This window comes from Manihot esculenta, chromosome 3 (genome assembly GCF_001659605.2).
Source record: "Manihot esculenta cultivar AM560-2 chromosome 3, M.esculenta_v8, whole genome shotgun sequence".
Lineage (NCBI taxonomy): Eukaryota > Viridiplantae > Streptophyta > Magnoliopsida > Malpighiales > Euphorbiaceae > Manihot > Manihot esculenta.
In genome coordinates this window covers 4,398,387-4,415,862 of record NC_035163.2, presented here as the reverse complement: position 1 = coordinate 4,415,862, position 17,476 = coordinate 4,398,387, and the positions used below count along the sequence as shown (strand labels likewise).

Sequence of the window (17,476 nt, the reverse complement as noted above, 5' to 3'; positions counted from 1 at the left end):
CTTTTTATTATATATTTAAGGGAAAATTACTTTTTAATCCCTGAGATTTAACGTAATTAGTACTTCTATTCCTCTATTTTGAGGATTCAACATTTAAGTCTCCACTTTCTTCTCCGTCCAAATTCGTAGTCCTTCCATCAAAAATAGCCGTTTAGTCAAAAAGTCAAAGGTGAGGTGAATTTTTTTACAAAAAATGCTCTTAGTGAAATTATTAAAACCCCTTTCAATGTCCATCCTTCCTCTCCCTCGTAATGCTTGGATTCCCCAAGAGAGAGAGAGAGAATAATAAAAAGAAGAAACTGCTCAAATTCTTTCAAAGAAGAAGACCCTTTTTTCTCATCATGCTGGAGTTGTGGAGACTAATAGAAGTGGGAAATAAGAGTAGGGTTTTTTTTTCTGGAGTGAAGTCATGTTCTTCTTCTCTTAACTTTCCTCTTTGTTTTTCTTTCTATTTTTTCTTGTCCTTATGCTGTTATGTTTGAATTGGGTGGTGCGGTTGGTGAATGGTAAAAGAAGAAGCGATGATGATGAAAGTGAGGGACTAATGATGAGAGGAAGAAGGTAGAGGACATGATGATTGTTGCAGGAAAACCTCACAGCAACAAATGGGCCGAGATTAAGATCCAAAGGCGAGGTGGATTCCATAATCCGACCAGGCACCTCCCGGCTTGATGGAGAAGGATGGAGGAGCCTTGAAAATGTGGGGTATGTAAAGGAAGCCGGAGAAATGAAGAGAAAAGAAGAGAGGGGAGGATTGAGATGAAGGAGAAAACAAAGAGATGCGCGAAGAGGATAAAAGAAATAGAAAAGATATGAGGGAGAAGAATGATGGAGGAAAGAAACAGAGAAGATATTTGGGAGAAAAAAGATGGAGGGAAGAAACAGAGAAGATACGAGATACGAGGGAGAAGAAGAGTGTAGGGATTTCACCTCACCTTTGACTTTTTGACCAAATTTCATTAAGGGTATTTTTGGTAAAAAAATTTCACCTCTCACCTTTAACTCTTTGACCAAACGGCTATTTTTTATGGAAGGACTACAAATTCGGACGGAGGAGAAAGTAAGGGACTTAAGTGTTGGGTCCTCAAAATAGAGGGACTTAAGTGTTGGGTTCTTAAAATAGAGGGACTTAAGTGTTGGGTTCTCAAAATAGAGAGACAGAAGTGTTAATTACATTAAATCTCAGGGACTAAAAGATAGTTTTTCCTATATTTAAAGAAATTATTGATTTTATATATGTTTAATATTTATTTAATATTTTACCAATTAAACTAAAATGGATTCTACTTGAATAGTATGTATTTCAATTATATATATATATATATATATATATTTAAAACAAATTTACTGATTGTATTAATAAAGTTTCATCAAATAAAGAGAGATATCATCCTAAACAGAAAGACGATTATACCTAATAGATTCTCTGGCTAAAGTATGAGCGACTAAAGTAACATTAGACGAACCCATCTAACAGAAAGAGTCTAACAAAGATTTACAATTATTCAAAATCAAACTCCTGCATAAGATAATTTGGTAAAAATGCTCCTCAAGTACCTGTCTAAACTTCTGCATAAGATAATTTGGTAAAAATACTCCTACTTCTTTCTTATCACTCAAGCATAAATCACATAAGAGAATTTCTACGAGATAAAACTCGAATAAGGTTTTAAAACTGACGTCATCGTTGCGATTCCGGAAACCCATAATAACTAGTAAACCTCTATTGGACATTACTTTTCAAAATAGTCGAATAAATAAAATTTAAGGAAAAATCAATCACATAAACAGACTCATGACTCTTCCACATTAATAAAAGGCATCCTTCCAATCATTGTCTATTGACTGAGAAATAACCATCAAAATATAAAAAAATACGAAAACATTTTATATGAGAACTAAAAGTTTTTGTTTTCATCAAAAATAAAATGTCCGGCTTATAACTAGGAACCAAATCCTTCAATATAATAACTATTCGAGAATTGCCGCCATAAATATGCCAAAGAGGTCTGCGTATCCTGAAAATTGATTGGATTGTATGTGAGAAACATCCCCACCATACAGAAATCATAAGTAACGATCGAAATATTTCTGGAGCTCTTAATAGGGACAACAATATCTTCTTCTTCATCAATGATCAATTGACAGAGATCATCTTCAATGGGGAAGGGGAAATAAAAAGTTAGATTTAAGGAAGATAAAAAGGCGAGAGTATCAAACCATAAAGGGATCACAGAAGAGACTTGCGTCGTATTTCAATTGTATACTGATGATCAAATTTAAAAATATTGTAATTGGTTTTCATATTCGTTTAGAAATAAAAAAATTGATCGAACCGAATTAATTTAAAATTTTAATTCAATTTTTATTTTAATTCGATTTGATTTTTAATTTTAAAAATTTTAGTTATTTTAATTAAATTTTAATTAAAAAAATCGAAAAAATCAAATCGAATCGAATCGATTACTAGTGATAATAGGATATTATTTTTGATAATATAAATAGATTATGGTGAAATATTTTAATTAAATTTTAAAATATTAAATATAAGGTGATCAAATCGAATCAAATCAAATTTATTTAGTTTGATTTTTATTAAAATTAAAATTAGATTTATTTAGTTTAATTTTTATTTAAAATTAATTTAATTTAATTTTTATTTATTTAATTTAATTTTAAATCGAACGGATAAATATTGAACGACTATAATAAATTAATTTTTTTAAAATAAAATTTTAATCATTTACACATATAAAGAATTATTTTATTATTTTTATTGTTCCATACAGTGTGCTCCATATTTATTACCTTATCGCATAGCAATCCCTCACAATTGAAAAAGAAATGATAATAGGAGGAATGAAAATAATTTTTAACGTTTTTTTTTTAGACTTTTAACAAACATCGGTATATTTTATAAAAAATATTTTTTAAATTTTAGCATTTAAATTATTTAAAAAATTTAATAAAAAATATTTTTTCAATAAAAAATTTAAATTATTTTTTTTATATTTTAAATTTTTTATTAAGATTTGTATATAACTGTATTCTTAATTTTAAAGTTCTTAATTAATGTAATGTTAAATTCTTACTTTTAGTGATAAATAAAATATGGTTTGAAAAATTTGTATTTAAGTTAATGTAAACTAAGAAAAAAAGAGATGAGTAGTTTGATATTTTTTTTAAAATGAAAATTTGAGATTTATTTTCATCTTTATAACCCACCTTCATAATAATTAATTATTATTATTTTTTATCTCAATATAGTTTATATAAAATTACTTCAAGAATTTATGATTGAATTTGTAAGTGTATAAATTATTTTTTTATTTAATATTTTATGTAATTCAATAACAAATTTGTTTAAATTAATAAATATTTTAAATTACATGTTTAATTAAAAGTATAATAAAATAAAACAAAAATTTAACTAGAAAATAAAGTAAACATTATTGCTAAAGTTATTAAAAACTTTTGATATATTAATTATTAATTTATTAATATTTAATATTTAAATTAAAAAAGGGAAAATTACTTTTTAGAACTTGAGGTTTAACGTAATTAACACTTCTATCCCTCTATTTTGGCGACCCAACACTTAAGTCCCTCACTTCCTTTTCTGTCCAAATTCGTAGTACTTCCGTCCAAAATAGCCGTTTGGGACACGTGAATTGACAAAATTAACTCTCACTAAAAATTCCGCTATTTTAAAATCACAAAACCCAAACCCAAATGCCTCCTCTTCTTCTTCTTCTTCTTTCTTCTTTTTCTTCTTTCTTCTTCTTCTTCTTCTTTCTACCCTTTCTGCAATCAGAGAAAACGTGAAAGAAAAAAAAAATAGAGATTTCACATTGAGAGAGGGTATTTTTGAAAAAAATTATCACCTCTCACCTTTGACTCTTTGACCAAACGGTTTAAATGGACGGAAGGACTATGAATTTGGATGGAAGAGAAAATGAGGGACTTAAGTGTTGGGTCACCAAAATAGAGGGACAGAAGTGTTAATTACGTTAAATTTCAGAGATTAAAAAGTAATTTTCCCTTAAAAAAATAAAAAAATAGCTAAAGGAGATTTTAAGTTTTATTGGGCTAACAATCAAACTTTTTAGTAAAAATTTTGATGTATAAGCTTATAAAAGTCTACTCTTTGATTCAAATCCTAATAATAAAAAAGAATAATTTTTAAAATTATATAATATGGTGAGTAAAGTTTTACAATGTTTAATATTATAAACTTAAGTAAAATATCCACTCTACATTAATAAAATGATAATGCTTAAAAGTTTCTTCTTACTCTCTCTATATATAAGTTTGTTATAATTTTGATTTTTTTTTTATAAAAAATAGGTTATTTTATTAAATATTAATTTTATTTTAATTCAAAAGTTGAGTACAAAATATAAAATATAATCTAATATGAAAATAGTTATTCAAATTTTTTTTATTATCTATATATATTAAAAATTTTTAAATTTATATTAATAATGAATATATAACTCATCATATTATATATACATATATATAGCTTTTTTTTATCTTTGCTGCATCAAAACAAACATCATATTATATTATTTTTTAAAATTATATAATAAAATTTTAATTTTTTCATATTTTTGATATTAAAAAGAAAATGCTAAAAAGGAAAATATCCAAAGGTTCTTATTTGAAATAAAAGATTTCATTTTGATATTAATTTGTTGATGTGCGCATTGATTTTAAATATTTGATTGGAATTGTTAATTAATCAATCTGTTGGGGGAAGTGAAAGTAATCTAAGCAAGAAAAGCAAAACCTTTGAATCCAACTGATTCCATAGACTGAACTTTTTCACTTCGATTTTCCTTATATTTCTGTTCAATTCCCCCATTGGACCACGCTTGACGTGGGACCGTGAGTAAATAGCCAGATGGAAGCGTTGCCTTCTCCCCCAAGACCTCCAGGAGAAGCTTGATTCCCTTCTGAGGTAACCCATTTGTCATCTAATTATCATTGAATTCTTTATCATTTCGTTTTCACATCAAAATCTCATATTACTATAAGCTTGTGCGATTTGTGAATCTAAATCTTAAAAAGCAGCAATGTCAAAGCCTTCCCCAAGAGTGGTCCATGGACTCCTCAGATTTCGCTACTGCCTACATGTCTCTAGCTCAAAACCCTCATGTCCGAGCACTTCTTCTGTAGCCTCTAGGATTCGCAGTTCACTTACAAGACCTTACTCAAATGGGTTCTCCAATTCCACACTTTTAAACACTCAAATCCCCTCTAGGTCGTCTTTCTCTTCAACTCCTACTTCAAATGGGGGTTTATCCCAGGTTCTCTCGTGGGCAAAGCCCCACTTTTATTCTTCATTCAGGACTTCCCACGCATTTGCTAAACAGAGTTGTTTCTACGGAGTGAGACAGTTTTCTTTCAAAACTTCTTCGAATTTTGGCAAAACTGCCAATGGGAATTTTGCAAAGAAGGTGTTTGAGAAGCCTGCTAAGGCAGTTAGGGCCGCCATTTCGAGGTACCGCGACGCTATAGGATTGCAAATTGATGCCTTTTGGAAGAGGAATTTGCTCATCCTGCTTGGCGCCGGAGGGGTTGTGCTGTGTGCTTTGCTTTGGAGGGTTATGTTTGGTATTGCCAATACTTTTATTGGCCTTTCTGAAGGCATGGCCAAATATGGGTTCCTTGCTCTTTCTTCAGCCATAGTTGCTTTTGCAGTAAGTTTTTCCTTCAATGGTTTTATTGTGTTTGTACTTCTTCTCAGTACTTATAGATTCACTTGCGGTAAAAATTAATCCTGGTGCATTCTAGAATTATGGATGTGTGAACCAATTTAGATCATTGAAATTGATCCATGGTCTGCCTACTACATATAGGTCTGCTCACCACATTGAAAGCACCATGGGTGCTCTTCTTTATGTTATTTCAACACCTCCTTCAATTACATTTTTTGGAACATATAGCTAACAGAGAGTATAGGTTGTGAACAAGCATTGCATCAGACACATGCAAAATGCATTTGTTTGAAGAACAATAATAGGATTACATTTGGAGAATGAAAGTACTTTATAATGTGTCCCTTTGTTGCTCTGGAAACTCTGACAGAACTTTTAATGCTCCGCAATTTGTTGGGAGGAGGGAAATACTTAGTTTATTGATTAATTGGTTTACACAAAAGGATCATCCAGTAATGAAGAAGCGAGTATATGCATAGGCAGAAAATAGTCCTCATCAATAATTCCCCCATGAAGGAAAGGAGTCCGTTAGGATCCAAGCAAGTACTAGGTGGTTATTGATGTCACTTTCTTTTAGGAGAATAGTTACTACCCGTGTTGAGAGTCCATTATATTTGTAATTGAATCAAACAACAACTAATTGAATACAAGATTCTCTTTCTGTCTTCTTGAGACTTCTTTTTCTTTCTCTCTTCTCATTACTATTTAGTCGCTATAGTATGGAAAAAATCATTAGTTGGTCCCTTGATTTTGAAAAATATATTAAAACATCATTAGTATTTTTTTTTTAAAATACTAATTAATTTTTCTATGAGTTTTAATCATTAAACGTCTATTATTTAGTCCTATGGTATGGAAAAAGTCATCAGTAGTTGGTCATTTGATTTTGAAAATTATGTTAAAATATTTTGAAATTTTGGTATGGAGAAATTTATTATTAGTTGGTCACTCGATTTTGAAAATATATGAAAATATTATGAGATTTTAAAAATATCTATTAATTAGTCCCTCCGTATTGACCGTATTTTAGAAGATTCTTTAATACTTAATGGCTAAAATTAACGGAGGATTAATTAGTAGATTTTTTAAAATTCAATGACGATTTAATATATTTTTTAAAATCGAGAGATCAACTAATTAGTTTTTCTATACTATAGTGACTAAATAGTTATTTTTTTTCTTCATTTTTTCTTGTTTTCCCTAATTCTTTTCACTTTCTCTACACTTCTCTTTCTATTTTCCTAGCTGCCAAATACTGAAGTTTGGTCTGAATCTTATTTCTAAAAAGAGTCAACCAATCTTAGAATCTTAGCTAATGTAGAGTTTTAAATTTTTGGGAAACTTAAAATAGAACAAAAAGCAGTAACTTGACTATGAAAATTTATTATGTCGTGAAAGAAAATAATGGATACAAGATTCATGTTAGTGCAAGTCACCGAAGATGGAGATTCAAGAAATTAATTCAAGTAAAAAATGCGTGAGAAAAAAGAAAGCTTACCAAATGTTCTTGTTGTAGCTCAAAAACAATATCATTAGAGAAGTGATAACCATTGGATGTAAAAGTTGTGGCAAGTCATTGGTTTTGAGCCTCAAGAAAGGAAGCATTGCATAATATGTAAAATGAACTTATTGATGAAGTGACGATTTTTCTCTTTGCACAAAGCAAGTATAACTGCTGAATTACATTGTTTCTAGAATGAGGAAGAAGAATCAAAAGCTTTCGGCCAATTTGCACCGATCTGGCAAGGGGAAAGTGCTTGAGTTGAGTTATCCATCCTCGGTGCAGGGATATGACTGAGTAGATGATGCTCTAGGAGATGGAGAAGAGGGAAGATTAGAGGGCGATGGAGAGTTGCAAGAGGTGCAAGAAGGAACTGATGGGGACCTAGCGAATTCTATTATGTTAGCTAATAGTGAGCTTAAGGAGGTGGAGGGTGGGCCTGAAGGGGATAAAGAAAACAAAGAGAGCAGAAACTGGGTAGATATGGAAGCCAGAAACAGATCTAGGGCCCAAACTGTGAGCTGATTTTTGTTACTTCATCAATGATAGAGGGGAGGAAGGTGATGAAGTTTCATACTGAGGAATTTTAGTAGGAAATCTATATGGAGGAATGCCTTAATTGGTAGTATTATTGGGATCAATTAAAGGTTTAAGGGCATACAAGAATTTTGCAATGGGCAAATGGGAAAGGTGTGGTCTTCTCTCGTGCATTCAGTTAAGGAGAACATCTTCTTGTTTAATTATGAATGGGGAGAGGGGAATGATTTGGTTAGGACAAAGCATTCAATCAGTTCGGTTCATTGAAAAACTAAATTCCTAAAAAATGTCAACGGATAGCTAACCAAACCAGGGAATAACCAAATCGAATAATTTCAGTTCGGAATCATTGGTTTCCATCATTCCCAGTTTTGGGTTTCAATCATTCCATCCTTCCCCATACATTCCATAACAAACAATGCAAGAACTTCAATTCAGCAACTTTTAACAGTGGGTCTACTTCTCGTTGCGATTTCATTAGAATATACAACATATACAAGTAAAACTGATAGAGTTAGGAACAAAGTTAACTTGAAAATTGAAAGAACAATGGAGAGGATACGAAATAGTATTGAAAATTTGCACTAATTGATAATGGAAAATAATACAACTCTAATAATGTAACTCCCTCACAGATTTACAATCCCCAACTAGAAATAAGAACAATAAAAAGGAACCAACAAGGAAATTAAAATGGCTTGCAAGAACCCCCAGGAACAATGTCCTGTGCTGGAAGCCTGCCCTTCTGTAACAAAGAAATTTGTACTCAAAACTAGATATCCTGCTCCCCATTTCATCCCTTATTTATACTCTTTGTCAGCTGGCCCCTTTCCATGTGTCTTCCTCTGAAATTCTCTCTAACAAAAGAATATTCCAGCTCACTCAATTTTAGAAGTTTCTCCATATTTTGAAACTTATCCACTCCCATCCCTATCAATACTACCCCCTTTAAAATAGCCTTTGTCCTTAAGGCTGTTTGGTAAATACAAAAGAATTAATTCAAGTGAGAAATTGTCTAGCAACTCCATTAATAGGTAAGGGACATAAAAGCTTTTCGAGCGCAGATCCTCAAGTTCTATTTTCACCTTGTCCACCCTCGCTCTAACATTAAGAATTTGCATAGAATAATCTTTAATCTTCACTATCAATAAGATGACGCATAATTGCTTGTTCAGAAGAGCAACTGCTATATTAAATGGGCCCAAAAGAACATCGGGTGTCTCGATCAGTTCAAGTATTAGACTCTTCAGTCTCTTTCAATGAGTTATTTTCTAAATGGGTTTTTGTTGAAAACCACGTCGATTTGAAAAAAGGTAATGTGCTCTTCATATAGTGAAGATTAAAGATTATTCTATGCAAATTCTTAATGTAGGATCTGCTATGCAAATTCTTAATTGCTTGTTCAAAAGATTCTGATACCATATTAAATGGGCCTTGGTTTGGGAGAAAGGTAATTAGAGAAAGAAAAAGATATCAAGCTCTAGAACAAAGAAGATGGAGCTCAGAAGGGTAGCACAATTTGGTAGTTTTTAGATTTGGAAGGGAAGGCAATCTGGTATCACGAGTGAGAGAGAGGCATGAATGAGAGAGATGGGTGGGGCGGCTAAAATGACCAAATGAGAGATGGATTTAGGGTTGATGTTAAGTTTATATTCATATGGTCGATTCAGTTTGGTTTATTTCATTGATTTCGGTGATTTAACTGAACTGAATCGAGAATTGAAAAACTCAACAATCAATAACCGAACCAAACCAAATAAATTAAAAGACCGAACCAAACTGTTCAGCTTGGTTTTCGGTTAAAACCGAAAACTACTCACCCCTAGATTTAGTGTTGATGGAGGGTCCTTATACACTTGATATGGGAACGGTGCTTCTATCATGGCATCCTAGACTTGCAATGGATGTGGATTTGATTCAGAAACTTCCAGTTTCGATGCCATTTTCGAGGTTCCCATGTGAATTTTGGTCCAAAGAGATGTTGAGTAGAATGGAGAGTATATTGGGGAAGCCCTTGTTTTTTTGATCTCTGCACCATCTTTAAATCTCATTTAGCAATGCTATGGTGCTTATTGAAATGGATTTGAAGGGAAAATTTCTTGAGGAGATTGTCCTCAAAGATGAGATAGGTTGTTAGTTGAGACAAAAAGTGAACTATGAGTGGGAACTGGTGAAGTGCGAGAACTATAATAAAATTGGGCATGGAAAGATTGAATGTAGATATGAATATAATAAGAAAGTGTGCCAAGAAAAGATAGGTGAAGGGCAAACTGTTGAGGAAGGAGATGATGGGAAGCCTGATGAAGTAGGGAAAGGTGATTTAGAGGGCACTGTTAGCAGTGAAGAGGCTGGGCTGCTAAAGGATACCTCAAAATGGAGATTGTTAAGATAGGCCTTCAATTTTTCCTTGATTTTGTGCTGTAAATAGGCTATAGTCATGCATGTAATTATGTAATAGGATCTCTTATAATCATATAATCTTCCTTTTTTGTATTTACCATTATACTATAAATCTCAATCAAGCTTCTATTATACTATAGGAAGGAGCCTAGTTAAGGCCTCATTTCTTCTTTTCCATCTGCACTCTAAAATATTTTATAAAAAAGAAGAGCATTATATTGCAGAAAAAACAGTACCGTGCTAGGGGTTGGATTTCTAGGAGGTTTCAATCACCGGGTGATATTTACCTGCGATCTCTGAACTTTAATATTTGTTTCATTGCGGTCACTAAACTTAATTTTGCTTCATAAAAGTCACTCAACTTTCCATTTGAATTTCAAATAGTAACTCTCATAAAAATCTGATGGAATTTCCAATTGGGTGTCTGTGGCTTCTTCTGCATGGATTAAATTAAAAAAAAAAAAAATTCTTTGCCATGTAGGATTATAAAGGCGTATAAATATCTCCCTAACCTACAGTTGGGTGAACCATACCAGATTAAGGACCAGTTCCCAGTTTAACCAGTTGGATGGCCAGTCAGGTCCAATTTTAAAAATATTGAGCAATGCCATTTTGCTTTTGTAAATTTTGCAGGCAGTCTTCCTGTTTGCTTACAAGTAACACACCCTTTAGTGCTTTTATGTACACAAACTTCATTAGTAATTAAAAAAGGTGAAATTTTCAAAACTATTATTTAACTATTTTGTGCATATGTTATAAGGTCTTTAACTCTGAAGGTTTTCCTATGTGGCAGCTGGTGGCAGGCTTGTCGTTGCATCTACATTTTGCTATGATTTATCTTTATTTGCACTTGCAAATTCTAGTGATAGCAACATGATTCTCAACTTAAGCTTCCAAGCACCTAGTGATCGGCATTCTGCTGAAATGCATAGTCTGATGATAGTCATGCTTGAATGCTGACTCTGGTGATAGTCATTTACTTATGTTTCAGGATTCCAACTTCCATTGTGTGATAACTGAAATAGTCATGTGTCACTATCATTTCAGGTCATGATTAAAAGTGCAAGATGCATCTTTATAGCCTCTGTGGATGTGAAATATCTGATATCTAAAAATTGGATTCAGTTGCCAACTATTGTTAGCATTGTTTCCCCAGAAGAAACAAGCATCAAACTGACAAATTGCCATTTGAATGTTCTATTACCATAGGGCCTGTATATCCGCTCTAGAATCACAATTAATCCTGATAGAGTTTATAGAATGGCTATGAGGAAGCTTAATACTTCTGCTGGAATTCTTGAGGTTATGGGCGCTCCCCTCACAGGAACAGAGCTTAGAGCCTATGTGATGTCAGGAGGTGGGATTACACTGAAGAACTTCAAGCCAAGGCTTAGGAGCAAGAGGTGTTTTCTCATCTTCCCAATACGAGGTTCCGAAAAGAAGGGACTAGTCAGTGTTGAAATTAAGAAGAAAAAGGGCCAGGTTTGGTTCCATATATCCTGCACTCTATTTGTTTTTCTCATGTGATGATGCCACTTGGAGCAAATCCTGTGCATTAGGTTGGCTTTCTGGTTTTGCCTCAGTGTCCTCATAACAAAACTAGGTGACTGTTATCTGCTAAATTTATGTCTGCTCTTTGTGATGAAGAAAGGGTCAGGAATGAGTTCTTGTTTTTTTTTGATGAATCGTCTGCAAATCCTTATTTTCATTTTTTTGTTTAAATCACACATTTATTCCTGGAATTTATTAAAGGGATTGAGGTCATCCATATGATTCTCCTAATCGAATGTCACTATTAAGTGGCTAACGTTTGGCAAATAGATCGCAGACTTCTTTGATGATGTGGCTTCCATTTGGTTGTTGGTGTGCATTGTTTAGATTTTGACTCCATTTGTCTACCCACAAATATTTCCAGCATTTACTTGTGTTCGGCATACACTGGAAAATGTTTTGGGACCATATTTTCAAGGAAAACAATTTCCATTTCAAGAGGATTTCTTGTTTCAAAAGGACATTGTGTCTGGTTTGGTTCCATTATTTAATATTGTTTTTCTTGCATATGGGAAGGGCGCAAAACGAAACTGCTTCAAATTCCAGGTTCTCTATTTAATTTGTGCCTGTCATTTTTGCGTTAATTTTTAGGGTTTGCATGGCAGTACTACACGGCATTGTTGTTAGCAAGTAAAATCCTTACACCTCATGAAATTATGAAAAGCCAATGTGATGTGGAGAGTAATTGATGGTCATTCACATTATCTTCTTCTCCAAAATAGAAATAAAAAGACCTGCTATCCTGAATTCCTGATGCTTTATTTGCACATTTTTTCCTCCATATCTCTGAAATATTTCAACATCCTAGAGCTGCTTGTGCATGCATCTTTAGGACCCTCTTTTTTACCTCACATGAAAATATTTATAGAGATACTCCAATGGATGGCAATGTCCTAATGGTGTATTCTGCTGTGCAGTATGATATGAAGCTATTGGCTGTTGACATTCCCATGGCGTCAGGACCTGACCAGAGATTGTTTCTGATTGGAGATGAGGATGAGTATAAGGTTGGTGGTGGACTAATATCTGAGCTGAGAGATCCTGTTGTGAAAGCAATGGCAGCCAGCAAGGAATTTGATGATCTTGATCGAATTGAGGAAGAGGAGGATGCTGCAAGAGAGCTTCAGGAAGCAGAAAGAAAGCACCGTGAGGAGATTGAAAAACTTGAGAGAGATGGTTCATAGTACTCGTTTTTGCCCAAACTTTCCCTCCATTCTTTTCCTTTTCTTTTGCTGGATAATTTTGGCTAGATGCCTGAGGCTTGATACAGATGAGTCTTTCGTTTGTATCAGAAATCTAATTCTCTAGTGCTTTTTTCTTTAACCTGCTAAATAACATGTTCAGAAATTTTAAAGTTGAGAGATCTAATCAAGGCAATAAAGTATGCAACTGGGGTACTGTGCTTCGCTAGTAATGCAATTTTTGGTTGATTCAGATAGCTTGCCTTCATTTAAGGCTCTACTTTCTTTTCTTTTTGAAGTCTTGATTTAAATGTAATTTTAGTATAACTACATGAATTTAAACATTTCCCTTATCAATATGTCCGTAATTTTTTAAATTTCAGCTTTATATATATATAAATTAGGAAAACAAATATATATTAATTTTTTATTAATTATTTTAAAGATATAATTAATTTTTAATTTAAACTTTTTTTAATTATAAATTAATATATTACATTAAAAAATTATAAAAATTTAAAAATTAGGAGCGAATAATTTTTTATTTAAATTAAAAATTAAATCATCGGATTAAAATTTTTAATTAATTTAGATATTTAGTTTATTAATTTAATTCGATTAATAATTTTAGAATTTTTCAGTTTTTAATTTGATTCCATTAATTAAAAAAAATAATAATGAGAAAAACTGTACACAACTGTGCATATATATATATATATTTATAGCACACAATCAAAATCCTAACTTCTATTTTCCTTTACAACCGCCACACATCACTCCTCTCTGTTCCTCGGCCCTATCTCCCTAACCGCAACTCTCTCACTTTGCAAAACCATTCAGAGAATCAAAGAATGCCTCTGTCTTCTTCTTCATCAACTTCTTCTTTGTTTCTTAAATTCTTCATAAATGATGATTTCTTGTTCCCAGGATGAAGACGATTGTTGCTGCCACAATGAAGATGGACTTATGCTGCCACTATAAAGACACTGCTGCCTCTCATGAATGAGCTTGTGTTTACCTTCTGGATATCTTGTGATGTAGATCGATCCTCATCTTTATTTTCAGATTTTAGATTGTGGATGCATGCAATTCAGCTATTAAATGCTGATAAATCTATGTAAATAATATTTATTTTGAAAGTTTTTATTGATCTGTGTTAAAATCATTTTTAATAAATTAACATTTTAGATATTTTTAATTTCAATTAGGACTGAAATTGATCCTTTTTGGCTTATGTAGTTTGATGAAAATTTTCTTTTTTATTAGAAATTCTTACTTTTTGATACTTGTAATTTATTGATGAGTTATTCTGAATGTATTTGTAGAAATCAGATAAGCTTCTTAAGAAGCTATATAAGACTGATTAATCGAACTGAATCCAAAAAATTAATTTAAATTATTATATAATCGATTTGATTTTTATTTATAAAATTTTATTTGTTAATTTTTTAAATTCGGTTTGGCTTAAAACTCAATAGACCCATTGCACACTTTGTTAATTATATATGAATTATAATAATAAAGATAATAAATTTTATTTATTATAAATATATTAATTAGTAATATTATTTAATATGAAATTACAAATCAAAAATAAAAATAAAACATATGACCACTTGATTTAAATACACAAATTTAGAGATATACTACTTGAATTTATTTAGCTTATACATAGATGCCCAAATTTATTTAGCTTTCCTTATTACCAATCTTTTCTATTGGATTCTTTATCACCACTTCGCTTTCTGGCTTTCTGCACTGCTTTATCTGATTAAGTGAGCTTTGCTTTCCCAAAATGAAAAATGTCTAGCAAGCTCATCTTATTAATTTCCGATGCAAACCCACCATGTAGTTAAGCTTCAGTCTCGTTAAGTAAGTATACATGTATATTAATTCTTTTTGCTACTGCCGCTAATAATCTGTGCTTCCCCATATGATTGTCTGCTAAGCATTGTTTTCTCTACTCTTCACCAGGCTAGCACCAGGAACTGCCCAGGCAGAATCAAATGAAGCTACCGTCCTTCATTTTCAATGTTTCGACACGACAGTTCGACACCTATAGTGGTGTCGAACTTGCTATTATTCGACACTATGAGTATTAAACATTAAGTTATTCAGTTTCGTGCAGTGTAATCTGTTCCCGTGGCTGTCAGCGTAGCCTGTTCAGCACCACGGAAGCAGTGTAATATGCTCCCTCGTAGCTGCAAGCGTGGCATGTTCGGCACCTAAGATGCCGAACACGCACAACTTTCAAGGTTTTGTCAGGAATCTCTGACGAAATCTTGACCGAAGAAAAGAGTTCGGCACTTATAGTGCCGAACTCTTACTCTAGTGTGGAAGAATAGCATATTTTTAATCACGATAAGAAATATGAAAATAAATATAGTATTCCTTGATAATCCGGCGATGATTTGAGTAGTTTGTGGTATGTTGATAAAAGATAAATATAGCATTTCATAATCATTCGACGATGAGGTGGCCGATATGATATTATGTGATCTTCATTGCCCTTAACATTTGAGAGAGGGTCTATCTGACCTATAGCATTTCATAATCATTCGGCAATGAGATGGTTGAGATGGTCGGTATGATGGTATGGAATCTTCATTGCCCCTAACATGTGAAAGGGCAAGTCTGTTCGGTATACAGTTGATCGATATGATAAGATTTTTTCTCTATGTTTCAAATTTTTAATAGTCGTCATTAATGGTTGTTTAAGTTTTAATTAAAAACTAATTGTGTGAGATTTCTTTCTAGGATCGCATATCAATTTATCAGGGCTCTATCTTGTAACAGAGCTTATTCTTAGAAATTCTTATATATCATGGCAAGAAGTTTTGATTATGTGATTTTAAGATATAAACCAATTTATATATTAAGATAAGGATAAAGATAGATTTATTTGATTTTAAGATGAGATTAATCTAATCTAATTTAAAGATTACAATGGATAAATTTTCTTATATTTTATAATTAATTTTAAATTAAAATTTTAAATAATGATAAATTTATTTATTATTTTATAATCAATTAAAATAAAAATAATTTATAATAAATATAAATATAAGTATTTTAGATAATTTTATTATTTGCTACTCTCTGTGTAGATAAATTATATGTAAACTAAAAAAATAATAAAAAATTATAGGAATTTATTATAGATAATAATTAAATTAAATTAGTAGTTGATTAAATAAATTTTATTTTATTTCTAAACATAATATATTATAAAATTTTATTTTTTTTTCATATATTAAAATACAATATTATTATAAATATTTTAATACTTTTTACAAAACTCACTTAATAAAAGAATATTTTATTTTCTATGAAACTATTATAATTTTAATAGGTTAAAATCACTTCTTTAAAAAAATTTTAAATTATAATACAAATAATAGAATTCAAACATAAAAATATTAAGAATTTGAAATTTATATAAAGTCTACTATTAATTTAATTAATAAATTTTAAATTAAATTAATTTGAATTTTTTGAACAATTTTAAATTATCTATATAATAATATTATTTTTTATTAATTTTAACCCATGCAGAATTCTAACTAAAATTATCTATCAAAATAATTTTATGAATACAACTATAATAATATTCAAATAACATGATATAATAATTATTTTCAATATTTTATTTAATTTTTTAATTATTTAGTTAATATTAAAATCAAGATTTTTTAAAAATTAAAATAATATCTTTTAGATATTATTTTAAACTCATCAATAAAATTAAAATAATATCATTGATAAAATTAAGTAAATTTGAGTGTTTTCCTCTTATTCACATATTTATTGAAATATGTATTCAATGATATATAAAATTAATTTGTTTACATTACTTACAAAAGGTTTCATTTTACTTCTTATATAATTAAAATTTTGGATTAATAAATTTGAATTGATGATAAATAATCAAATTGGTAAAGTAAAATAATTGAGTTAAAGATAATTTAAATGTGAGTATCAATATCACAACTTTAAAAATTGAAAAATATTTATTTTAAAATTTAATATTAAATAAAAAAATATAAATTATCTATTTTAAATTAGATAACATTTTTTTATTATTATTTTAACATTTTATGTATAAAAAATATATTTATTTGAAAATTTAATATTAAAGATTTGTATTCCAAAAGAGGAGAGGAATCATATTAATAATTTTTTAACTAAATATAAAGCCTGAATTTAATATATATAATAATTTGGTATATATTTATTTAAATTACTACAATTAATTCAGTAATTATATAACCATTTGATTTATATATTATAAATTTCCATTTTGAATTTTTTTTATCTATTTATTATCGGCCATCATTTTAATATTTTTCCTTTCTTAAAAAAACATAAAAAAAAAATTAAACTCTTAATTATCATTATCAAGTGATCCAATTATCAAAATTTTGAATTTAATTAAAAAATTAGAATATAAACAAATCAGATTTGATTAACAATCCATTAACATATGACCTTAACGAAATTAAGAATACAATTATTTATATTCTTTGTCAATTTCTCCCATTTTCAAACAAATTAATTAAAACTAAATTTTCCAAAAAAAAAAA

General features: G+C 30.4%; 1 protein-coding gene across 2 annotated transcripts; it reads left to right on the top strand.

Annotated features, from left to right (window-relative positions):
- The first annotated feature begins 4,742 nt into the window (after positions 1 to 4,742).
- On the top strand, positions 4,743 to 13,146 carry LOC110611982. 2 transcript variants are annotated; one of them, XM_021752576.2, is made up of 4 exons: positions 4,743 to 4,963; positions 5,077 to 5,705; positions 11,371 to 11,643; positions 12,630 to 13,146. In XM_021752576.2, the coding sequence occupies exons 2-4, from the start codon at positions 5,079 to 5,081 to the stop codon at positions 12,894 to 12,896; spliced, it is 1,167 nt and encodes a 388-aa protein (XP_021608268.1). In that variant the 5' UTR covers positions 4,743 to 4,963; positions 5,077 to 5,078; the 3' UTR covers positions 12,897 to 13,146. The 2 variants fall into 2 exon arrangements, with proteins under 2 accessions (XP_021608268.1, XP_021608266.1); XM_021752574.2 differs by having other exon boundaries at positions 4,743 to 5,705.
- Positions 13,147 to 17,476: the final 4,330 nt, after the last annotated feature.